Genomic DNA, 25,346 nt, shown 5'->3' on the forward strand with positions numbered 1-25,346 from the left:
TGTAGTCGAGAGCCCTAAAGTTTGTATTTCGTTACCAGTTCAGTATTCAGCCGATCCCAGAAAGTTTCTGGATGAGGGGCGGATGTTCGAACGTGAAATATTGACCGAATGCCTGCAAATAGTCGAACCATTCCCATTTCAAGACAATTTACTCAAGAATGGCCCATTTCAGAGATCTTGTCATAGCAGCGTCTTATAGTCGAGGGTAATAAATGTTGTATTTCATTAGCAGTTAAGCTCTCGGTCGACCTCAAAAAGTCCCTGAGTGAGGCGCGTGTACCACAATAGCAAAATATTTCTCGAATGTGTCAAGACTGCCAAACCGTTCCACATTGGCACCGATTTTCTCAACAAGGACTTATTTTAATGTATTTGTCGCGGTAACAGGACGTGCTTTACATTTTACGTTCTGTCTATGGTTAATAACTGCGTTGTCCTCGAAAAGTTCCCTCGCGAGGCGCGGGTGCCAAATTTTCAAAAGATGGACGAAAGCGTAAAAATGGCAGAACCATCCCCGCTTTCACATCGGTTTTCTCGGAAAGCACTCAATTTAAGGTATTGGCCATAATAGCAGGAAGTGCTTGAGGACTTTCAATTTTATATTCTTATTTCAGTTGGAGACTGGGTTTTCCTCAAAAAGTTCTCTGGGGAGGCGCGTGTGCCAAAATTTTAAAAGTTGAAAGAACGCGTAGAAACGGCCGAACGTTTCATACATTGAGAAAGGTTTTCTGAAAAGGGACTCATTTTGAGGAATTTGCCATAGTACTAGGATGTGCTCGAGTGCCCCACATTTTATATTCTGCCTTTAGTTTGGAACTGGGTTGTTGTCAAAACGTTCCCCGGCAAGGCGCGTGCGCTTAAACTTCAAAAGATAAAGGAATGCCTAAAAAGAGCCGAACAATCCTCACATTATGACGATGCTACTTGTACTCGGTAGGCGCTGATTTTGAAGATTTGGAATGATGAACGCGGGTGATAAAATTATCATCCGCGTTTGCACGCCGCCAGTCTTACGTCTGTTGCACAAGTGCTAACTCTAGCGTACCACCGCTTTTCACATGTGCTGCGATTACTTCTTAAAATTGAACGATTTAGGTGTTTTTGATGCTGCTCAGAAAGTTTCTGACTTGAGCAATATGTTTATTTTTGCTAATTAAGAATACTCAACAAATTTTGGTTGATTATTAAATTAATTTGATTAAATTTTGAAGTACATTCGGATGTGGTGCAAATGCCGCATAAGCGATAGTTTCTATACTTCGCTTTAGCTTAAGTCCAGACGCTGCGGAGGCTACGAGCTAAGGGGACCAATCAAGCAGCGTCAAAAGCGCAAGTAACTGGGCATTTTTAGTTTATGATTGGTTTATAGATGACAGAACACTTACAAATACATGACGAACACCATGAGGGCGCGCTTTTGACGTTCTCTGATTGGTCTCGTCAGCTCGTAGCGTCAGCTGTGACTGGACTTCAACGTGAAACGAAGTAGTTTGCCGAGTACGTGACGCAGTCGGCAGGGCATGCGGCTGTAACACGGAGGAATGGGGTTCGAATCTCGCCGTGATGGATCTCTATTGTATTAATGTTGTACTCTTCGAGGGCATCCCGGGGCATTCTCTACTGTCATCGAGTGTTCTTGTCCAGAACATTCCTGAACGTGCCGCGTGCATAAAAGTAGCCACAGCGCGCTGCTACGGGTAAGTCACCCTTCCGTCGCCGACAGAAGGTGCGTGACAGGAGTACGTTTGTCTACGCGACAAACGGACTCCTGTCCGTTTTTTGCGTGCACGGAAGGGGTGGTGTACCGAATTTCGCTTTCACGTGGCAAGATTTATGTCGGCCAGACAGGCAGATGTTTAAATGTACGGCTAAGAGAACACTACCAGAAAGTGAACGGGGTTCGGGATAGCCCTCTTTCGTGTCACTGTCATGACTGTGGGTGCAAACCATTATATGCCTCTTCTACTGTTCTCGCTAGGCACAAAGATAAGACTGTTAGAGAGATTATGGAGGCTGACGCTATAAATAGTTGCGGCGCGTGTTGTGTCAGTGTGGCTTCAATTGACTTGGCGGATAAGGAGTTAGCGTACTTCCGGTCAGTGGCGGGGCCACGGATTGGTTGAGATGTGGTGCGGTGACGCAGTGTGTTTTCGCGCTGAGGCTCTTGAATTAAATCAGTTCAAAGTTAGCGCTATGTGTTGTGTCAGTGTTGCGTCAATTGCCTAGGCGGATAAGGAGTTAGCGTACTTGCGGTCAGTGGCAGGGCCACGGATTGGTTGAGATGTGGTGCGGTGACGCAGTGTGTTTCCACGCTGAGGCTCTTGATTTAAATCAGTTGAAAGTTAGCGCTATGTGGTGTCTGTTCTTCCTATGTCCCTGTCTTCAAAGCTCAATCATGTTTTCTAAAAAATGACGCCTTGTATTAAGGGGGTTAGATTAGAACCCCCTATTTGTAGATTGATTAGTCACTACAATGGGTTTTCAAGGGAGATCGAAAACACTCTTTATCTAGGGTGTTCGGAATACGAATAAGGGGGTTCCTTGTGGGGCAAGCCATTTACATCAATAAGGGTGTAAAAAAAAGTTAAGTGAGCAGCTTACAGCGGTGAGCAAAGCAACTTCTCACTGCCGCACAATCTCCACTGCGAAGAAACAATAGGGAGTTTTTGTATTGCGTATAGTAGCAGACGAATGCGCTATGCGTTTGCCTAAGCCTTGCGTGCTCCACGCTGCGCATGCGGGTCATCGCCACGTGCCAATCTAAGACCGCAGTTTTGGCTCCGCGCGCGTGCAGTGTGGAACACGCAGTGCTAACGCAAGTGCTCAGTGCTTGCGTTTTCTCGTATACGCAATACTGAAACTAACTAATCATAGCGCTACACATTAAAAACTTTACACCCTTAAGGCAAAGAAGAGCGTGTTTCAGAAAATATTAGCCTTGGCTGCATCCTTTCAACACCCTTAACATGAGTGATTCACTCGTTTAAATATGAAAATAGAGTTTTATTGCGGAGACCACTCTTCATTAGTACAAGGGTGTGAAAAGGGTGTGAAAGAAAAAGTACAACGATAGTGTGAGGCGCACATCCTTTTTTTTAAAAATATGTTCGCCCTTCAAAAACAACTATAGTGGAGTTTCGTTTAGTGAATACGTCGAGTGGTTTTTGCCTGTATAAATGTTATTGTTTGACAATATATTACTTCAGCTCGGATGTTTTTCGCCTTAATTAACATTTTTACGATAGCAGGGCAACGCACAACTGGCCTCTGTAATTGTGGAATCGGTCGCCTACGAATGAGTATTTCTGATGTCTTGAGTACAGAGGGAGATGGAATAGCCAACAAAATCGTGATTCTTCTCCCTTAAGAATATTCTTCTCTATCTGTGCACAATATTTTGAGTCACCGGCGAGCATCATCCCCGACAAGAAAAGGCAACGGCGTTGACGAACAGATTGCACGCTTTGTTCACGTGACCGCTAGATCCTTGCGTGGTCACATAAAGAACTTCCACGAAGAGGAGTGAATACCGGCTGGACTTGGAGACGTAAACTTTGGCAAGTTAAAGAGCTGCTGATTAACTGCGACAAACCAGCTCTGCTCGCGAATCCCCATGTCATCGACAACCGCACTGGCTGCCATATATATATATATATAGATATATAAAATCATGAATCATTTAATTATGTGAAAGTTGATGACCGGCGAAGCTGTTTAGCCCATGACACAGACATGACAGAATTATAAACAAAGGTACGAACAATTTTTTTTTTTTTTTTTGTCTTGATCGGTGGTCAATATTTCGCCTGGACGACTATCGCCGCCCGGAGGAGCCGGAGAAAACCAGACACGCGCGACAGGACCGCCATCTGGCGAAAAGTAGACACGCGCGACGGGACCGCCACCCCGGGAGAGCGGAAGGAAAGGAAACTAGGCACGCAAGCGGCTCGGAACGACGACAAAACGAGGGCGGTGCAATCGTAGACTTGCCCGACGCGGGGTGCACAGCGGCAAATCATTTAGAAACCTTGATCTACCTGAGAGCCTACTGGTCTTAAAAATGGTGAATATTCAAAACTAATCTACTGAATACATATTAACCAAGCATCAAGGATAATGCAGTGAATGGTGTTCCACGCCCTACACGTTCCTGCGTCGCCAGAAGTAACAGTTCTAAAGCAACAGCCTAAAACAAATGACATCTTGCACACGCGTTCGTCAGCGCTTTATTTTGGTTCCTTACTTCGAATCTTTTATACGGGGAAGGCGCGCGCGTGCGGCGCGTGCGGTGGTGCGAGCATAAAGATTTGTTGACGCACAGAAAAAATCCACGGGACCCTAGCTATAAACAGCTCGCTGTAAAAATATAGTTTAGCAAGCATAGACGTCAGTGACGCGAAGAAAATAAGAGGAGACGATTGACTGGCGAATCGATAATAGTCTCTTTGAGGAGCATTCGTCTCTGGCTTTATAGCTTCTCGCCAACCATAGGCAGATGTCACGGTGATAATAAATTATGCCGATCCTAGCCAGGCAGCATAGCATTACGCCGAGTTGTCATCATATCCAGCCGAAATTTGCGAAGTGTTGGATGAGTCGCGCCGACACCATCTAACATACCGTATCCTCCACCTTTTCTTCTTGAGTCAATTGAGTGTATCTCGTTAATCGGCTGTAATGGCGAGGTGTTCCCATTCTCTGTCCTCCTCAACGCCAATGTTCAAAGAAATAAATAAAAAGAGCATGAAAAATAGCATGCGCTTTCTGTTTATCCGAGAGGGGCAGACAAATCAGGCGGAGGAAGTTTAGCTGATTCGTTGATCCCTCTCTGACCACGCTTTCTTTACTGCACCCTACCTTCCTTTTTGTCTTCGTGTGGTACTCAGCGAATGTGACGCTGGCTTTAAGAAAATCGGGGGGGGGGGGGGGAGGAGCGACGCACGTGACTACTCTTCGCATGACAAGAGAGCTTGAACGAAAATTTGCCACGTGACTCACTTTGTCGCGTCTGGGCTGGGACCATTGCCTTCGCCTTTTTCCAAGTTTTGGTAAAAGTAGAGAGACAACGTAGCGGTCTTCGGCACGCCTTTTTTTAGTGTTCTCTTGCTTTCATGCGTTGCAGTCGCGACAGTGCTTTTTCGACGTAAACGAAATTCCGTTCACGCCAATTTGCTTGAACTTCAAGCCCCAGCTGCGTTCACCATTTTAAATTGCGGCTCTTCAAAATAGGCGCGCGATATAAAATATGTTGCGCTTTACAACTCCGTCTCTTCAAATGCAAGCTTACTGCACAAAACCACCAGGATCCAAGGAATTTTGAACGCTTTGCGATATTGGCCGTTTTGTTTTATATGGACGTGCCTTGAGGACGAACTGCTCATAGTCGCCAGCGAGATTTTTGTTGAGTGTAGACGACCTTCATCATTTTCGACCTATTTGGAGTTGTTTTGTTCTGCTGAGGCGGCTTATGAAAATATCACGGATTACAGAAGTTTGCCGGTTTCTTTCTAAGTACGCTGCAAACATGCCTGTTGAAGGCATTCCTGCTTCCCTCTCAATCTCCGCGCTCCTTCGTGTTTGATTTAGGAGTTTTGCTTGGCTTGATATTGGTGTATTTGTATTTATTAATGTATTTCACGTTGAAGAAAAAACATTACTTTTGAAAATCTGTCGAGAAAAGACTGAGTAATGACAGAGGTGTTATAAACCTCTCGTTGAGATAGAGAGCGAATTCGTTTATCCGTATTTGCGAGTGCCCTCGAAACAAAAAGGTGTGGCCTTAAACCCTTTTGTCCAATATGATGCACCACAAAACTTCAATTCGGCTTACAGCGCACTGACGTCGAACGAACGGCCCCAGCTTTTAAAAAGGCGTGATAACGTGCGATATATCTCATAAAACAGCTAATTACTTATAAAATACTACAGAAAAATACACACGGAAGTATTGTAACTGGGTCAAGAAAACCTTAATTTTTTGTAGTAAGTAGCACGCACATTCTACTTTAATAAGTTGTACCACTTGTCTATCAATCCTCTGGTGGTTTCCTATATGGGACAGGAGATGTAAGCATTTACCCCTATTTTAGAATGTGATTTGAAACGACTTGTATTCAACGGCCTATGCAAAGAAGTCGTGTTTGCAGCGTCCGGTCGATACCTGAGTGACCGGTCGATTCGAAGTTACGTAAAGTACTCGCACGATATCGGGCCGATACTAGGCCGGTGCCGAAACGACGTTTCGCCAATATCTGCCTGATATGAGGCTATACTGCAAGCCTGGACATTCGTTCGGAATTAAAAACAGCGCGGAAAGACGAGGACCTGACAAAGAAGTGACACGGACGTAGCGCTGCGCGTACAGCGCTACGTCCGTGTCACTGCTTTGTCTGGTCCTCGTCTTTCCGGGCTGTTTTTAATTCCGAAGTATGTACCAACTTGCCCAGGCCTTAACTTTAGCATCGTTCATTTCTAGTACAATGGGCCTTTTTAATTGTTTCACTGTTCAGCCTTGTTTCATCGTCGCCATCTACGCCCTCGCCGTCTGCAACGCACGAAGATTCTCATTTCACGTTCGCCACCGTCAGCTTCCTCCAGAGATAATCCTACTCTTCGGCGGCTTCCAACCCTCGCACGGGCACGGAGTCAGGATGTGCAAGGTCCTCAGTTCGGAAAGGCATCGACAGGCCCGCTTCTACAGGGAGATTCTCCTTCTCATGCTTCAAGGCACGAATTCCAACGGTCACGGAGGCAGGAGGTGGCGTGAGTACCGCGAACTCGCTGATGCTACTGCTGAGTACCATTGGCGACACATGCTTTTGGAGCTACGAGCTTTGGCTCCCAAGAAGGCTGCTCCAAGCAGGTCCACCGTCCACACACTGGGTCAGGTCTCCTTTGCCTGAGAGCATCCGTCGTGTTTTGGACCGGGGTCCAAAGTTTGCCGTGGAGCTGAAGAAATCGCAGACGGAACTTCTGAGCCTTGTCCGGGATGTTGCCTGGAAAGTTCCGGAAGCGGAGGCCGAGAGGTGCGTCTCGGAGGGACTGGATGTGTTCACCAGACGCACGCCTGGCGCTAGCAAGATCCCGGTTAAGAGGGTGTCAACCTTTTTGAAAGATAACGTTTTGTCTTTATTAGCCTCAGATAAAGAAGGGGGGTTCCTCATCCTTCCAGTTGACCTTTATAAATCCAAGGCACTTGTGGCTATTTCGTCTGTGTTCCTGCCTAAGGACAGCGTTTCCCTAACTAAGCAAAGATATGAGGCGAAAAAACTGTGTAAGAGGCTAAACCTCGAACAGCTGGTCAAGAAAAATTGACGCTGGAAAACAGCTTAGTTTGGAGCTTTTCTTTGCAGCAAAGACGCACAAGGTAGATTGCCCTTTGCGTGTCATTGTTTCGGAGGCTGGTACTTGGCAGAAGTCGGTTGGCTTGTTCCTGCAAAAACTTTTGAAGCTGTTTAATTCACGATCCTTTTCTCGTGAAGATTTCCGATAATGTCATTTCTTTTCTTAAAGACACTAGCTTTATGGCCTGTTCGTTCGATATTAAGGATTTTTATTACTCCTTGCCACATAATGAAATAAAGCGCACTAGCTTTATGGCCTGTTCGTTCGATATTAAGGATTTGTATCACTCCTTGCCACATATTTAACTCCTTACCTGCATTCGTGACTGCATAGATGTGTTTGGTGCAGTTGCCTTTCAAAATACCGCGGGACTTTCAGTTGAAGGCTTCATGGAGCTCCTTCATATGTATCTGAGGCCTACCTTTGCGACTTGGGAGGGTAACATCTATTTGCAACGGCAAGGGGTATGTATTGGTTCTTGCATTGCCCCCGTGCTTAGCGACTGGTTTTTAGCGAGCCTTGACCGAATAATCTTTGAACGGCTTGGGGGAACCAAAGTTGAAAAAGGTCTTCTGGTATGTAGATGATTTTTTTTATTTTGTTTTATGCCGATGCCTTATCCTTTCTTTCGTCAATGATCCAAGTTTTAGGCATTTTTAGTGATTGCCTTTCGCCACTTATTCTGACTCATGAAGTGCCTGAGGCAGGATGCATCCGTTTTTTGGATTTGAATTTAACTATTTGTCCAGGTCATGTTTGTTGAAGCTATGAACACCGTGCTGGAAAGCCATTGGTGCCCTTCGCACTCCAAAACTGTCAAGCGGGCGATTGCAAGGACTCGCTATATACATGCGCTGCGTAGGTCTTATTGTCATAAAATTAAACATAGCTTTGACAGGCAAACTGAACGCCTATGAAATGCTGGATTTCCCTCCCACGTGTTAACAACGGTAGCCAAGTCTTTGCTGAGAGATATCAAGAGCAGGCCTATGACAAGTGAAGAAGAGGCCAATAACAGAAAGGGAAGGGAAAGAAGAAAGCTTGTGGTCATTCCGTACATACCCACGGCTTGTTCCACAACCTAAAACGCATTGCTGGCAGGTGTGACGTCGACGTTTTATTCTCTGCCCCGGAGAAGTTGTCCAGGTTGTTCAGAGCTTTTAACCCTTCTTCGAGGGCGGCCACGGCTTGCAGTACGAGGCATCGAGATCGCTTCGTCTCGTATTCTGGGGGGTTGTTTATTCTCTCCCTCTGACGTGTGGCAGGCGCCACGTAGGCCAGAGGGGCGCTGTCTCAATGACAGGTTAAGAGAGCACGCTTCGTGTCTCCACAACCGTGTCTGATCATCTGGGCATTCATTGCCGCGACTGTGGTTGCCTACCCGACTTCCAACGGTGTGAGGTTGTTAAGCGTCATAGGGACCAGCTTACTCGGGAAATTCTAGAGGCTGTTGAGATAGCGAGGGTGGGTGCAGCATGCCTAAGCAGTCCTTCTGTGGCCCTATCAGGCAAAGAGATGAATTTTCTGGTTCGCCGACTTGCTTGTTTTTTAGCACGTACTCTGTACGGCTGTGTCATGGCGCATATATATATATATATATATATATATATATATATATATATATATATATATATATATATATATATATATATATATATATATATATATATATATATATATTTATTTATTTATTTATTATTGTTTTATTTTTATTTGTGATGTATCACAACAGCGCTACGTCCCTGTCACTTCTTTGTGTGCTCCTCGTCTTTCCGCGCTGTTTCTAGTTCCGAAGGATATACCAACTCACCCAAGCCTCAACTTTAGCTGGACATTCGGCCGGTATTTGGACCGATTTATGGGCGACAATGGTACGACACTGGCTAAATATCAGCATGCTGCTGACATCATGATATCGCGAACATGATGAAGTCACATCAAATCACAACAATCTTGACCTCATCAGTTGTTGTACCATCACGTGACATCTTTACGTCAAGTGACACTACGATGTCACTTGACAGCGTGAAGTCATAGAGTCACGTGACAAGTCATGACTACGTGGCGATGTGACTCCAAGTAAACACACCAATGTTACGTTACACCGTGACGTCATACAACGTAATGACGTCATACAACGTAATGACGTCCCGGGACTTTATGACGACACGGTGTCGCTTGACGACATTGACGACAAACGCTCAACATCATGCCCACAAAGGGGGGGGGGGGGGGCGCTACCACTGTAAAAGCCACGTCATGCGTTGAATAACTTGTCCAAGACTCAAAAGATAAGCGTCGTGGACTTTTCACAAAAAAGAACAATTTATTAAAGGGCAGTGACGTTTCCTTGGCCTGCTTTCAAAGGTAGTGTGCGGTTGGTGATTACCAAGGGTTCCCCGTTCTTGTCCATGAGCGCGTATTCGGACACTCTGAGGTGAGCGTCGACGCCGTAGACGCTCGAGAAGGTTCCATTGGTGGTGAACTGCATCACGCCCCGTCCGACGCGCTTAAAGAGCGGATCCCGCAGTTTTGTCACGTGGTAGTACCACAGGAATGCCCCATTGACTCGCCTCTCGTATCGAACCGCGAACCATCCGGTCACTGTGATGTCGGCCGTCCAAGGGATTTCCTGGAAGAAGACATTGTAAAATATAGACATGAACAGCTTTAGGGACGCAGTGCCAGTTATGATTCTTCCTTGGTGATTCGTCCCTAGGCATTGATATTGGCGAGTGCCGCAGTCTTACTAGATGCGAAGCAATCTTCAGACAACTCGGGAGTCTCCACGCTCTGTTTCGATCAACCTTTCTGGGACAGTATGGGGGAAAAAGTTAAAGCGAATTCATTTTTTGGATAAAACTTTCCGAATTATCTCTATTAAAACAAAAACAAAAACATTTCATTTGTTTACATCATTATAATCTCGCTAGTATGTCTAAAATCAAATTCAAAGTTTTATTACCAAAACGACAAAGGTTACCTGACCAGTCCCAGCGAAGGATTGAGGATCAATAACAACCACTTTCTTTTGTCATTCGACATAAAAATCGGTTACACGGCGTCCTCTCGACATTTCTTCTATATGAAACCAGCCGATTAGGCGCAGCATTTAACTTTGTCTTTGCGAACATGCTTTTAGGAGCCATAATTTGGAAGGATTCGAAACAAACACTATTTGTTACTTTGCTAAACACCCCTGATACGCAATTCCTGATGCAAGCCACGGGGCATGCATGTTTTCGCCGGTAACACATTTGGAAAAGCTCTGGATATAATAGGTTAATACCCCGAGCTTGTGGAAATACAAAATTTGGCAGGAACAGTTTTTCTTGTTTTTTTTCTTTTGGGGAAAGAGGGGGGGGGGGAGGGGTAACTTCAGCTGCATTCCCGGCATGGCATTTTGTCAAATTAGTCTCCTATTTACTTTATATGGGCTGTGCTTATTTTCATATTCCTGGACCTTCGTTGATCCCGGAGCATATGGATATATGATGCGGCAGGGTATAATAATGATGATAATAATGTTTTGTTTAAGCTTTCGGAGCCTAGTGACTAGCAAACCGATATGGAACGCGACAGCTGTTGCACACCTTGCCATACAGTTAGCTTAACAAGACGTCGGCAACTATCTGAATATTTTTTTATATGCAAGTGTTCAACACCAAGGTTTGCTTCACACCCTCGCGCCTAACTTAAGAACATTTCTATACCTTTCCGGTTTTCAATACGACCGTTCAAGTTGAAAAAAATAAAAAAATAAAAAATCATTCTTTGTTTGCGCGTGTGTCGGGTTTTGTGCAACACACAAGTAGAAAATGGACTGAGCAAATGATACACTGACATCACTATGAAATACCAGAAATAAGAGTATTTTATGAAATAACTGTAAGCTCTATGCAAAATCCCCCTCCATGCTGTCATTCGTTTGTATTAGTAGCGAGTAAAAATATTGCACAGGACACGGCGGAGTTCTTGTACCTCCCCGGCACTTTTAATAAACTAAGGCTGTTCGATTAGCTGTTATTCTTAATCCTACCCTAGCATCAACTGACGATTGCAGACTTGTGCCTGTCTCAAATACTCCACTCCAAGATACTGTTTCTTAAATACTTTTTGGGGTATCTTGCTATCTTGCAAATGCCTTTAATGGAGAGTATTTAATACTCTATTTTAATTACAATTCCGAGTATCTTGTACTAATTATCTTAAATACATCTCTGACATTCCGCGATTTTCCGGGTTTTTTGGTATGAAGTGGGGTGCGAGCGGCACGGGCAAACGTAAACATTCTTTCGAGCAACCGAATCCTGTTGCTAGCTCCAATTGGCTACGGTGACTTTAACTCAGCTCGTGAAAATATCGCTTTTTTGCCGACTGTGACCCATATTTCAGCCCAAAGTTCGTAAAATGAAAGTTTTCCCCTCGCCTTCCAAAAGCCCTTTTTGTTTCTATAAAGTTTCCCCCAAAGAAATCCTCAAACCAAAGACATCGTTACGAAAGTAAAGATGCCACGCTGAGGCGCAAGCAGACCGGGAAACGACCTACGAAAACAGTGCAGACTTAAGTGTCAAGAAATAACAAACAGAAGGAAATGAGAACTGACCACACACAAAAAAGTGGACATTTTTGTTTTGTTTTTGTATATTTGACCCCGCTAAGGCAAAACATCGAGTTTTTTTTTTGTTTTTTTTGTGTTGTCAGTTCGACACTTACTGCTCTCGCGAACACTGTCTGTAAGTGAACATTGATAAGCAGAGAACAGTACAGGAAACGAAATAGGAGCTCGGTGACCTCTCAAAATGCCAACAAAGTGTCCCCCAACGTTGAGTGCTTTTCTGAACGCAACCTATTTGAAGAAGGTGCGACCACTGCCGTGGCTATTAGGTGTGTTCTCTTTGTTATCCATTCACTCATATCCGTGTCCTAAGTTTGTTTATAGTGAAGTATATGGAATATGGATTGTACTTAAACGACGCGTCTAAGGTGCGCCGCAGGATGCGATATTCAGGGATGTCACTATAGGCGAAGCGCTCTCACCCGTTTGTCACCCCCACACCTCGGTGTTTACCCAACACAAGGCCTCTGCACATGCCCACAGGTCTTGTGGGCATGTTCGTGTCATATTTTTTTAATAGAGCGCGGGGCATCGTGTAATGAAAATATACCAACAATTAGTGAAGTGACGTTATATGCCGTATCTCACCCGAAAGCCGTCGTCAGAGGATGCGAACTTGACCCACTTGGGCTTTTGTGCTGAGCTGTGTAGGTGCACGCTGCATTGTTCATGCAGGCCCGAGTGGGAACAAAAGAGCCCCCTCCTTCCCCTCAACGGAGAACACGAACTCATGCCGAACGTTGAGGCCGCGTTCGGTTAAGTCAGCCGAGCGCTGAGCCGTTCTATTTGTTTTCCCCATCGATCTACTTCTAAAGTTAATAGCTTGGGGCGCCACGGTCTGATCTCCTCCCCAATAGCTAAAGCGGCCTCTTTCTTGTTGTCCTAGAAATGTTTTGTAACATGTATCAGTCATATTGCTACGTGCGTTGCCCAGGGAGCGCGTCGCCCAATGGTTACCGCGCCTGGCTCTCGCGCGGAATCTCCGGGTTCGATACCAGAAAGCGGACGTCTCTTTTATTTATTTCTTCAACTTGACATTCTGGTAAGTTCGAGAATTTTTGTCGTCTGTCCGAGTTACGAATGTTCTACGCGCCGAACTTTCTACGCCGAATGTTCCAGAAACGTACGCGGTACCAAAAGGTGCTCCGAGTGGCGGTCAGGAGTCAGTCTCGCCCCAGCGGTTGATCCTGCTGTTTCGCCGACATCGACGCCCGCGACGCTAGCCTTTCTCTCTTTTGTTTTGGGAACAAGTTCGCCCCATTAAACGTTTAGTTTCTTCAGTTATTCGCCGCCTCATCATTTATAATTCGTTGGCATATTTTGCTCTTTATAGTCGGACTGCATAAAATAGCCCTACGGTATTTTTTTTCCGTTTTGTGTTGTTGCGTGCTAATAAACCATTCTGATAACTTAGATTTGCGTAACTGCATAATTGTCGTTGTCAATGACTTCGATACAAACTAAGCAATGCGGAAGTATCTTCAAAAGTAGCTGAAATGCAAGTCTAAGTATTTGTACCCTACTCAAGATACTTTACAGTGAAAGTAGCTTGAGTAGTATTTTAAATACTTTATGACGCAGGTATTTAGTAACTTAACTTAAATACTTTTGTCGAGTATTTTGTCCAACACAGGATGATTGTCACCAACACGATGAGGACGGCACGCAGGTCGTCCAGTCGTCCCGCCTCCGGCGTGAAGCTTCGGGTTTTTTCGATAACGCTTGGGCGTCTCCTAAACCTCCCTTACAAACACTAATTTTGGAAGTGGCGAGAAATCATATCTAAAATTTAACGACTTTTTCAACATCCTATCTAGTCGTGTCGTATAGAAAATTTATTAGACTTTCTATAGGCTTATTTACAAACGAAATCTATCCAGCACAGATGTTAGAAGTCTTTGTAGAATGTCTATTGTCACGTCTAAATAGACTTACCGTCATATATTATCAAAAACGTTATAGACTAAATTTGATAGAATAATAAAATGGGGTGCGGTTAAGCGACATCATACCCAGCTGGAGTCTTCTTGCAGAGGCTCTTTTTGTTTTGACTGAAGCAAATATTTATTACCTTTCGCAATGCTTTATAGTTGTACGTGCAGTTCACCCACGCTTATAAACTCCTTTCCGTATAAATTATTGGCGAAAGAAAAGAGCGACCTACTTCTAATCTGTTTTTACATTCTGGGATGGTCGTCGGTCAAATGAATGACTTTAAAGTTGAGGGTACATATCAGGGTGGAGCTGCGTAAAACACCAAATCAATAGTGTTGTGAGCAATACGTGCCATGCGTATTTGTGATACCTGCGTGTTTGCACACCGCAAACACCAGTGCATGTTTCTATGGATATATTATTCCAAACCTCAAATGAATTTTGAAAATATGTTTTTGTTTTTTGTTGCAAAAACTGACCTATCGGCGTTCGTCATTCGTTGTCGTTGGAATCTCTATCCGCGTTCTATACAATTTATATATCCTATCTCTATACACTAAGATCTATAGGAATTTCAAACGATAGAGACAGTGCATAAAAAATGGATTAATTTTCTTGATATATATAACCACCATACATAATTTTCTGTAAATATAATGTATAAAGTGGATGAATATCTTTTATGAGGGCTCGATCGTGGATGAACAGCCCAATCACGACGAAAGTCAATGAGAGCTAGCTGAACGCCGGGCATCTGATGGAGATGCCCAGCTGTTCTCATTCATTCAGTGACCATAGTGATATAAACGGTAGGCAAAGCTGACCAGAAACTACGCGACAACTCTCAATCTTTGTGCACGCACCCTGAAAACGTCGGTGATCAGCCACTCGATCTTCACGGATCTCAGTGGCGGCACAGTGACGACCTGCTTGACGGAGTACTTCTCGGTCTCAGTGTGAGATTCGCTGTTGAGGTTTGTCAGATTGAATTTTGTGAACGCGTTGGCAGGGATGCCCACAGATTTGTTGAGCTTGGCGTTGACGGATAACTCAAAGCCGCAATTGAACGCCCTCTCAGTGCTGAGCGAGTGCGTCGTGTTGTGCATCGTGGACCTCTTCACCGTGGTTGTCATTGAGTTGAAGGGCTGTTCATTGTGGACCCAGTTCGTATAGATCACCTTTGGTTGGAGTGAATTGATCTTCGTCTCACCATACTTGATGGGACTCGCTTGGACGAGTATCTTGTTGCTGCAACATGACACGGAGCAATGTGTGAATAAGTTGCAGGTGGTCAAGGGTGTACTTTTAATTAAAGTAAAATCAGTATAAAAGCCATTTCTAAATATTCAGGTAAACCTCCGCGCTATTACTTTCAATGAACACAGGATATTTCTGTCAAACGCGAAAAAAAGAAGTCTGGCAACCTCCATCATTTCAAATAGACCGTATTCAAAGGTGAAAAGATGTAAGTGTCGCGTCCGCAGAGACTGAGTTCACAATTAAACCCATGGTGACATAAACAACATGAAGTATTTGTTGGACTTATCTACCCGTCGCCCGGCTGAATTTGCGACAGTGTTCATCTGAGGATCTCGTTGAGTCAGTGAAGCACGTTTTCACAAAACTTCGTTTCACCTCAATCCCAAACGCAGCCTACGCTATGAGCTCATGAGGCCAGCCAAGCAACGTCAAAAGCGAAACACACTGGGTGCATTTTGTTTGTGATTGGTTCAGCCATGATAAAACACGTACAGAAACACGATAAACAGCACCAATGCGCGCTTTTGACGGTGTCTGATTAATGTACCTGAACAGGGTTGCCAGGTGTTTGTATTCTGACCGGCCAAATTTCTCCGAGATATAGCCCAAAAATAGCCAAATGATGTTTAAAAAAAAATAGCCCAAAATTGCCACAAAAAATTGACCATTTGAAACGCTTGTTTTAAACATAAGAGACACATAATAAGTTTTTATATATCAAATAGAAATATTCACACCACTAGCATCACTAGCTCGAAGAACCAATGGTAGAGATTGGGTACATCACTACGGACAAAACGGGACACGTGCCGGCCTGTTTTTCTCTGTTCCCAGTGTCAAGGATTTTCGAACACAAAAAATGAGCACCGTGTTGTGTGCTCTGCAACGATGCCGAAATATCTCAAAAACGGCGTCCCTTGCACGTTCGGCGAACTTTCTGAAACGCTCTTACAAGCGCATGACAACATACCTTCTACTGTATTAATGGGACGCTTAGTATCGGGGCACCGCGACCTCGATGACGTCACGGGAAAATTATGCAGAACTAAACACAAGGTATAGGTCCACGCCAATCAACAGGCAACCTAAAGAGTGCCCAGAACGGATGCTGGTGGGGCCGCAAGGAATTGCGCCGTCACTGATTGAGATGGAGAAGTAACAGCACACGCTCGCATTTGGACAAGATTCAAGCGTAAACAATGGACCTTTTCCGAGAAGCGTTCTGCGCACGCGCGAGCGCCCGATGCCAAGCGGTGGAAGTCGGCACGAAAAAATCGAGGAAATTCGGAATGAGGCTGTAAATCGACGAGTAGAACACGTAATTGCAGCATATATATAATTATGTTACACAAAAAAAGAAAGTGGACGGAAAGAAAAACACGACGTTTGGGTGGACGCTACGGATTTCCTTCTTTAAAGTCGCGCTAGGCCTACCTCGTTGCATTGGGCACGCGACGCTGCTCAGAGAGCGAAGCAACTGGTAACGTAGCTCCCATTATTGATTGGTAGCGCAGGTCACTTCCTCGATTTTTTAGTTCGCGCAGCCACCGCCTGGTGCCGTCGGTATATGGAAAAGGTCCATTGCACAGTGTGCGCAAAGAGCTGACGAATTCGCTTGCTGTCGCATACTTATCAGAGTTAAAAGACTGAAGCGCCAAATGTTCACGTAACTTATTCTAGAAATACCATATTTCAGCCTATAAACCCATGTGCTTTGAGTCATTTCGGTGTGCCCAGCACAGATCAGAAATAGCCCAATACTAGCCAACTACCACCTTTTACCGCCAACTTCAAATAAAACTAGCCCAATTTGGCTAATTATAGCCCAACCTGGCAACCCTGTCCTTGAATAAAAAAGGTAGCGACATCTCCTCCCTCCTTCTCTGACGCGCACACCTTTTATTTTTATGTTTTGCTTTTTTACACCCGCGTGTCGACTGCAGCGCCACCTGGATACGCCCAAGAAAGCAGACGACTTTCCTATACTTGAGTCAGAGGGCAGTCAAAGGCTGAAAGACACGCTGATACATACACACAGGCTAAAAGAGCACTGTCATGGTCTACTAGACTCGAAGGATGTGCTCGAATAAAGACGATGAATGTCGCGACATTGCACAGTCGGTGCAATTTGATTGGCGACACTGAACTCATATCGTGCACTGCACTCTGACATCATAGGCATTCCTTTTCCCTCCTCGCCCTTCATGCACACTCTTATTGTTATATTTTGCTTTTCGCGCTCGTGCGTCCACGGTAGCGCAGCCTGGAACGGCCCAAGATATCAGGCAGAATTCTTCATAGGTTGTCGCTATTTTTTTGTATGAAGGGGCATTATGTCTGATTAGTCCCACCAGCTCGCAGCTTCGGCTGCGTCTGAACTTCAGGTGAACCGAAGTACACGAGTGGAAGCTGAAAGCTGACAGAGCATTATTTTTCAATTTGCATTCCGAGTTTGATCGAGAAGATGACGTCAAGGATTCGATCTACAGGCCTTTCGTTGGATAAACTAAACACCATGTAGTGCTGGAAAGCAGCCGGACAAAGCGCCTTGTATAGTTCGATTCTCTCCCAAAAGGGAGTATTCGGGAGCTCGAGATTGTACCCTTGCAGGAAAGGTCATGCGGTACAAAAGACCAACATATAGACCGACACGCGGGCTTGGCGTCACGGAGCTGCGGCGGCGCTGCGATCGCGCCGGAGCCGGGTGGTGTGGGCAAAAGCGCGCACGTTTCGCATGGGCGTCGTAGCATTTCAGCATGCCGCGAAGCTATGTTGCCGTTAATTGCACCGAAAGGTACAAGAAAAGCAGCGGGGTGAGTTTCCACAAGTTCCCGGCAGACTCTGAAAGGCATGGAAGGTGGATAATATCCGTGGATAGAAAAAAATGGTCGCCTCGCGCGAACGACCGTTTGTGCGGAAAACACTTTCTTGAAGGCCCAAGTGCGGATTCCATTTCAATATCCGTCCCGAGGCTTACTTATGTGCAGGAAAACCGTTGTCTGGTCGAGGCCACCCGGATTTTGTTCCCATGGTGTTCGCGCACAAAGCATCGGACCGAAGGGCTCGTCGGAGGCTCGCTACGCCCGTGCTACCAAGCAGAAGGGGATCGGCGGCAGAACGGCAGTGTTGTAGGTGTTACCGTAAAAAAGTAACGATATACGTTACTCGTTACTTGCAAATAGAGGTACGCGTTACTGAGCTACGTTACCTAAAAATAAAAGGAACGCGTTACCGCTACCGATAAGAAGTAACGCACGTTACTCTGCGTTACTTTTTTTAAATTATGATTTAATACAATTTACGGCTTTGACGATACAGGTCATTATCAAGAAACATTATGTTCATGCAGAAACTGAACATAATTACTTTATCTCTTTACGGTGTCACCTAAATACTCACGAGAAAAAACGCAAAGAAAAACATGGCTTGACGCCTAAAACATGGAAAAAAATGAAGTGTAATTTCTTTAATACTCGGGAAGTAGTAACGAGTAACGTAACTGCGTTACTTGAAATAGTAACGTAAGTATGTTACCCGTTACTGTGTCGAAAACATAATGAGTAGGTAACTACGTTACTGAAAAAAGTAACGCGTTACCGGCAACACCGTTACTTGTAACGTGTTACCACCAAGACTTCAGAACGGACAAAGCGTTACTGCTTGGCATGCTTTGTGGTCATGAGGGTAGGAAAAGTATCATAGCTTGACTTCAAGACGCTTTGTGTATTTAATCAATTAATGAATACAGTTCCGCAGACCCACAGTCTGCTGATCCTGCCGGCAGTGCGGAAACCGACTCGACGTAATCGCAGGCATCGAGAGACTTGTACGCCTGCACCGTGTCGGCCGCGAACTGGTTTGGCGAAAAAAACTAAATAAACGACGACGTGAGCCGTCGACTTCGGTGGCAGCAACTTACGTCGGAAGTCCAGCAGGCCTTGTTTACGGCGTACGGATCCTCGTAGGCAACGCCGTCCACGCACAGTTTGTTTCGATACCGCTGCCGTTCAGGCTCGGCAGCGAGCTCAAATAGTCGGGCACAGCATGACATACGTTGTCAGGAAATACGATGCACAAATAGGGATACAAGTGTCCCTACAACGTCAACAAGGAGCGCACGCCATAGAACGCAATGGTGAAAACACGGAGAGCCGGGCTGATTTTGCCCACATAACTACCGCGCATGCGCGGCCTTCCGGCCGTGTTGGTAAACAGAGCCGCTCCGCGTGTCGGTCTATAAAAACCAATCCTTTAAGGTGTTAACCATAGGCCGATCTCACCAATAAGATTGACTACGCCACCGCCACAGCAAGGAATCGATGGAACATTAGTCTTTCGTAGACGCGCAACAACCTCGCAACAACGTGTAGATCGTAAGAGGGCACGAAACCTCTCGTTCACTTCTGTCTACCTCCTGTGAACTAAAGCGTCACGAATGCGGCGAACGTGTTGTGAGATCGGCTTATTTAAATACGGTCCGAAGGTTCTTAAGATTACTACAACGTCCCAACGATTAAGCTCGCCGCCTAATAAGGACTTTCTGATTTAATTATCAACGTCCGTTTGCAACAATTGTAAAAAGCCTATCGAGCTTTTTTTTTTTATTTTAGTCTTTTGCGGAACAATTAGGCGAACTTCCAACATGAGCACTGTAGTTATTTTCAGTTCGCATTTTACATTGGAAAATTTCTGAGGAGCTTCCGAGCGGTGCCTCGTCAGTTAAATAAATCTGATACAAATAAAAAAAATTAGACCTGTGTGAATCCAGCGACATCTAGTCAGACCCTAATGTATCTCTTCACTGATGTATAAGCCCGACGTTCTCGCTACAGCGGCGAGTGAGGCTTCGCGCTTCGCTTTTTCTGCCGTTGAAGGCACCTTGCGTGGAATAGCCATCACGAATGTCCGCTCGGAGAGTGACACTGGTGATGCCATTCTCCCGAAATTGCTGCTTTATTTCGATTGCTCAAACCGTCAAGTGCGCAATTGTGTTTAATGAGAAACACAGCGGATTCCAAATCCAGTCTCTTTTTTACTGCTGTTGTTTTTCCTTGGAGAACGGGGCGTGTTGCTGTGTGTATGTGTGTGTGTGTGCGCGTGTGTGTGTGTGTGTGTGCGTGTGTGTGTGTGTGTGTGAGAGTGTGTGGGTGTGCGTGATGTCACATGGCGTCATAAGGTCACGTGATCTCATGGCGTCACGTGACATCGCGGTGCCCAGTGCGGACCCGACGTGACATAATGGCCTCATGTGACATCATCGCGTGAAGTGACACCGTGGCACCTCGTAACGACCCGTGACTCCGACATCATATGACCTGTCGTGACATGAGACCATGATGTCACGGAACGGACGATATGCTCCGCCCTACACTATCATTTCAATGGGGAGGGGGGACACCCGAATTAAAGCTATATCGATGTAAACGTTAATGTGCCGTTACACAGCGGCAAGTTAGTCAGCCCCGGTGGGTGTCTGGTGTCACTGTTGCATCAGATAGATTTAGGCAGTGAACTACGACTGGCGGCATTATGTAACTAGCAATACAGGTGCTTTAGGCAGTAGCATAGCCTTCTATATGCTGACAAAGTCTGGCAAATCGCCACGAGAAATGGCCGCCCAAATGGAAAAGGTGGAGCGGCAGACAACGGATGAAAGGACAGACAAGTGACTGGCACCCCGCTGCTGCGAGACGCAGAAACACACTTCTCCCGAGCGACCAAGTGTGTTTCGGGTCCTCGCCGCTTCAAAAGCTGTGCGCTGACGTCAAGGCTCCCCGAGAAATTGCTCTTTGATGCTCGTTGCAACAAGATCCTCGCGCTCCGAATTTGCGACCGCGCACTCTATGGCTCCGTCGTCGAACTGCCAGGTTTTGTAAGTATAGAAGAGGGTACGGCAGTAGCATACACGACCGCACTCAGGTACGGTGTTCTTCCAGATAGAAATGGGCACCCTGCATCGTCTTGATCTCCAAGTTCCGCAGCGCGAGCTTATTCAGTTTATACTCTGAGCTCGGGTGCGTTAAAAAGTATTGGCTTTAGTGAAAATAAATCTAAACGTCGGAGTGTCGAAATGCCTGATTAATTATCTTTAAAGACACAGAGACAGACGTAAGACGAATCAAACCAACAAATGCAAGATGAATGTGTTGTCAACTTACTTTCGTGTTCTGACCTTGAACCACTCGAGTTCCGAGTTGTTCCCGTACATGTCCCACCAGGACACCTTGACGCCGTGCTTCACCGGCAGTGCGTCCACAAACTCTTGAATTGTTTCCTCGAGGTCGAATAGGAGTGGGTTAGCCGCTGTTGGTTGCGTGGTAAGTAAAGAAACACACAAGAAAAACGAAACAAAAAATTACCACGCACTCTGGCGTAATTTTTATGATAGTTCTCGAGGAAAGCGAAGCGTAAGTGACGTTCATTGGACGCAGTAAAAACGTTCAACTAAGCAATGTCTCTCAGTGATATGACTAAACGTGCGTCCTACCGATCCGAGCGATTCCCGCAGTACAGCTTCTTCATAAACCATTTGGTTTTGTAAACAGATGCTGCTACGTTTTGGCATCTCAGCGAACAGAGTGTTGTGTTCATTTGGGTAAAAAAATAACACAAATATATAATCAAATATCCGCAAATATTTTTTTTAAACTTTACCATTCTGTTTGGTGTCAAAGAAGGAGTGCCGCCTTTTCTCTTCTGTCTTGAGGTATCTAGCTCAGCTTGAGGCACTATTTAAAACAAAGGGTGACGGCGGATTATTTTTTCTTCAATTTAACGAAATTGTATAAATTTCTACTTAATAGGGTCACCTCAAAAACTTGGCCATGTGCTACCAAACATACCCTCCAAAAACATAATTTTAGATTATTAAATTAAATTCCTAACATGGATCGCACATAGACAGAGTTATATCGTCACTGATTCGATGCCTTGATTAATGCTAAAGCGTATGAGAACTGTAAAGGTGTGTCCAAACAATGATACTTTCAGAATGCGTTAAGCGACACTTTTCTGCATTGGAAGTGAAATTTGAAGTCCGATCGTCTGTCTCCTCTTCGGACATCCACCAGGAAAACACCACGGCTTTCCTTCTCGCCTCCTTTGCCTTTCTTTGACGTCGGTGCTCACCAGATATGAAGTCTCACGCCACCTGCCGAAGGTGTGCCTGGTGTGCCCGTTGCCAGTCCACCTGTTCTGCCGCGGCTCGCAATCTTTCTACCGCCGACCCGTCCCCGCCCTGACCTCCCCCTCCCCCTCCCCCCCCCCCCCCCCCCCGCAGGAATTCCTCGTATCCTTCCTTTTGCCGTTTTCGGGACTTGTTGAACACAGCAGCGGAGGCCTTCAGCGATTGACTGAATTTAAACCCCAATGCTCGAGGCCTTTGTGAAGAACACGAGTGGACATTAAAAGAACTGCTTTCTACCCGAAAAAAAAATTAAATAAAACGGCGAAAGAGGAATATTGCATTTCATATGGTGGACAAGTGTCGCATCTTGAAGTGTACTGTTTGGACAACCATTAAGACGTATACGCCTTACAAACATGTTGTAAAAACACTGATAAACAATTCAAATCTAAGTTCTTTCGGAACCTTTATTTTATTTATTTATTGCTAAAATTGCATTTTCACCAACCCACTTTCTGCCGCCTAAGTTCTTTGTATTGACTCATACAGCCTCCAACCCAAATGCTTACTTTACAAGGTTTCTCCAGAAGCTTCGAACACATCGTGCATTTCGCACTGCCAGGTTGGTGTCCGTCCCATGCGCCTTCTTTACCTTCATCGCTCATCTACTGCACTCCGAAAATAAATTTATTTTAATGAGGCCAATATGATAAAGGTTTCTTTTGCTCGTGCCCACATACAACCGTATGCCGAATGCAACTGTTATGCCACAAAACGTACATTCGCTGAAAAAAGGCAATTTGGGGTTGTATATGCGTACATTGTTAAGTACAATAGAAATAGTGTAAACATTACTTTGGAATTATTTCTAGGGGGATTCTTTATTTCATGACAGACGTTTCCCACCCAGAGAGTTAATTTATTTTCTTTTTTTGTTTGGGAATGAGGGGGGGGGGGGGGGGGGCGTGCTTCTAACTCGAGGCTCAGAAGTCTCAAATAAAAACCTGTTTCGCAGTCGGTTCTAATTCAAAAATTTGGCTCGGGATGTACAAAATGCGTTAACCTTTTTTTAACGATTGTTTTTTTTTTTTAATTACACATATAAAGTTTTATGCCAGAGATACGGCTACCCTGGGCCTACTACGATTTTGCACTAAGGCGTAAGTTAGTGGCGTAATTAGTTCCTTTGCCGTTTCTCTGGCTCATCACGTAACTGGCAAGGTGTCAGATTTCAGCTGAAATTGTGAACCGAAGAACCACTAGTGAAGCCCAACTTTGGCGATTGTTTGGCGAGTTAAGGCCAAGATAGGCAGGCACTTGTCAACAAAATTTGCTTCTACCTTGACGCCTTCGGGATTTTAAAACCCTAAATTGGAAGACTAAAATATAAATTTGGACTGAAATAACTTTGATAGTACAGTACTTGTGCTATCAATGAACTTAAAAACAAACTTTGGGGGGTTCGCTGTCCCTTTGAGTGTTTAGATGCGCCTTCACTGTGAGCACAGATGGCCCACAACATTCACCACCTTCCTTAGGTTGTCTCTTCTCTCATTTTGTATAGCTGTAGTTTTGGAGAAAAGGACGTTAGCGTGATCTTTCTTTCAGAAAACTGACATTGGGACTTCTGACCTATTAGTGAGTCGGCTATTCACGAGGGGACGAGGCATGGATTCGTCTGCTTACCAGCGCCCTGAAGCACCTGTGGGGCGAAGTTAAACATCAGAATTAGACGCATTTATGCAAAAGCAAATAATACGCGTTTTCGTAAATAAAAACTCTATTTCGCGAAAACTATAGCATCAATACTCTACCCTTCAATGATCCCCATATTGCTACTTTGAGCAAAGAAGATGATCGTAAGCTGACATGCGAGTTATGGTTAGCAGTTCCATTTGAGCTTTACACACCTTTAAGTGTCACATTGTCTCCGAATGCAAAAAGTCTATAAAAAGCTTGCACTGACGTGACTTGATCAGATATATTGGTGGAAACGGCGCTTGAGAGGGTGGCCTTAGCTGCATTAGAGAGATGTGACTTGCCACTAGGGGAAAAGGGCGCATGAGAGCGTAGCTTTCGCTGCGTTAACAAGGCGCTTCTGGCCACCAGAAAGAAGGGAAGACTGACGACACCTACAAGTCATGTATTGAATCATTTTAGGGTAGCTAAAGAAGAGGTAACAAAAGTACTGAAGCCTGATAATCAATGCTGCCTCGTGCTTGGCGCAGTCGCCAGCGCACACGGCTGCCACACTGTGGAATGGGGTTCAAACCCTGTTTGAGTGGATTTTTTTCTCCTCATCTTTGCTCTTCAGTACAGCTCCAGATTCTCCTCGGCTGACACCGTGCGTTCTGGTTCAGAACTTTCCTGATCATACAGCAAGTACAAAAGCAGCAGTAACGCGCTCCTTCGGGACAGTCGCCCTTGTTTCGCCAACGTAGAATGTAGGTTCTTTTTTGCTTTAGTTTGAGGCGCCTGTTCACCTCATTACACTTTTATTTTTAATTTTATATTTATCGGTTGATTTATTTGGTGAGAATATTAAGAATATTTGGTGAGAATATATATATAGCGTTCATTATAAGCATTTCCAAGAAAAAAAATGTTGTACATTCTTAGGAGCCATAGTATGAGAAGACAAGAAATAGATAAGGCAAACTTACGATTCTGGAGGTGCAGCATATTGCCAGAAGAAGCAAGATGTAGGGAGTCATTTCTGATACCTATGAGCACGAGATTCGCGTATAAAATCGGCACAAGTGATAGTCCCTTTTATACCGGGGATCGCGCGTCAATGCAGACGATAAGAATATAGACGTCATCGACAGATAAACTGAAAACGTGGGACGTATTTGGACCTCGGTTATTGCAAGGCCTCGTATAGGAAATACTTTACTTTGTATACCTAGTGTTCCTACGAAGACTGTCAAGCGATGTAGGCCACTGTTATACGAAAGGTGACGTTCCAAGAAACTTGTGATTATGCCAAAATCCAAATTTTTGAGTAACTGGATGCTTGTAGGGTTTTACATGTGTGTAATTACTTTTTTCGGCATTAAAAAG

The 25,346-nt window shown here is 44.9% G+C and overlaps 1 protein-coding gene across 1 annotated transcript; it reads right to left on the bottom strand.

The window, feature by feature from the left end:
- Positions 1-9,647: 9,647 nt before the first annotated feature.
- Positions 9,648-25,029, bottom strand: LOC120840264. The gene is made up of 5 exons (XM_040210682.2): positions 24,947-25,029; positions 23,970-23,985; positions 21,316-21,460; positions 14,761-15,145; positions 9,648-9,976 (listed from the first exon to the last, which is right to left on the bottom strand). The coding sequence occupies exons 1-5, from the start codon at positions 24,995-24,997 to the stop codon at positions 9,674-9,676; spliced, it is 900 nt and encodes a 299-aa protein (XP_040066616.1). The 5' UTR covers positions 24,998-25,029; the 3' UTR covers positions 9,648-9,673.
- Between the last annotated feature and the right edge of the window lie 317 nt (positions 25,030-25,346).

This window comes from Ixodes scapularis, unplaced genomic scaffold (genome assembly GCF_016920785.2).
Source record: "Ixodes scapularis isolate PalLabHiFi unplaced genomic scaffold, ASM1692078v2 PGA_scaffold3__209_contigs__length_174095766, whole genome shotgun sequence".
In the NCBI taxonomy this organism is placed as follows: Eukaryota; Metazoa; Arthropoda; class Arachnida; order Ixodida; family Ixodidae; genus Ixodes; species Ixodes scapularis.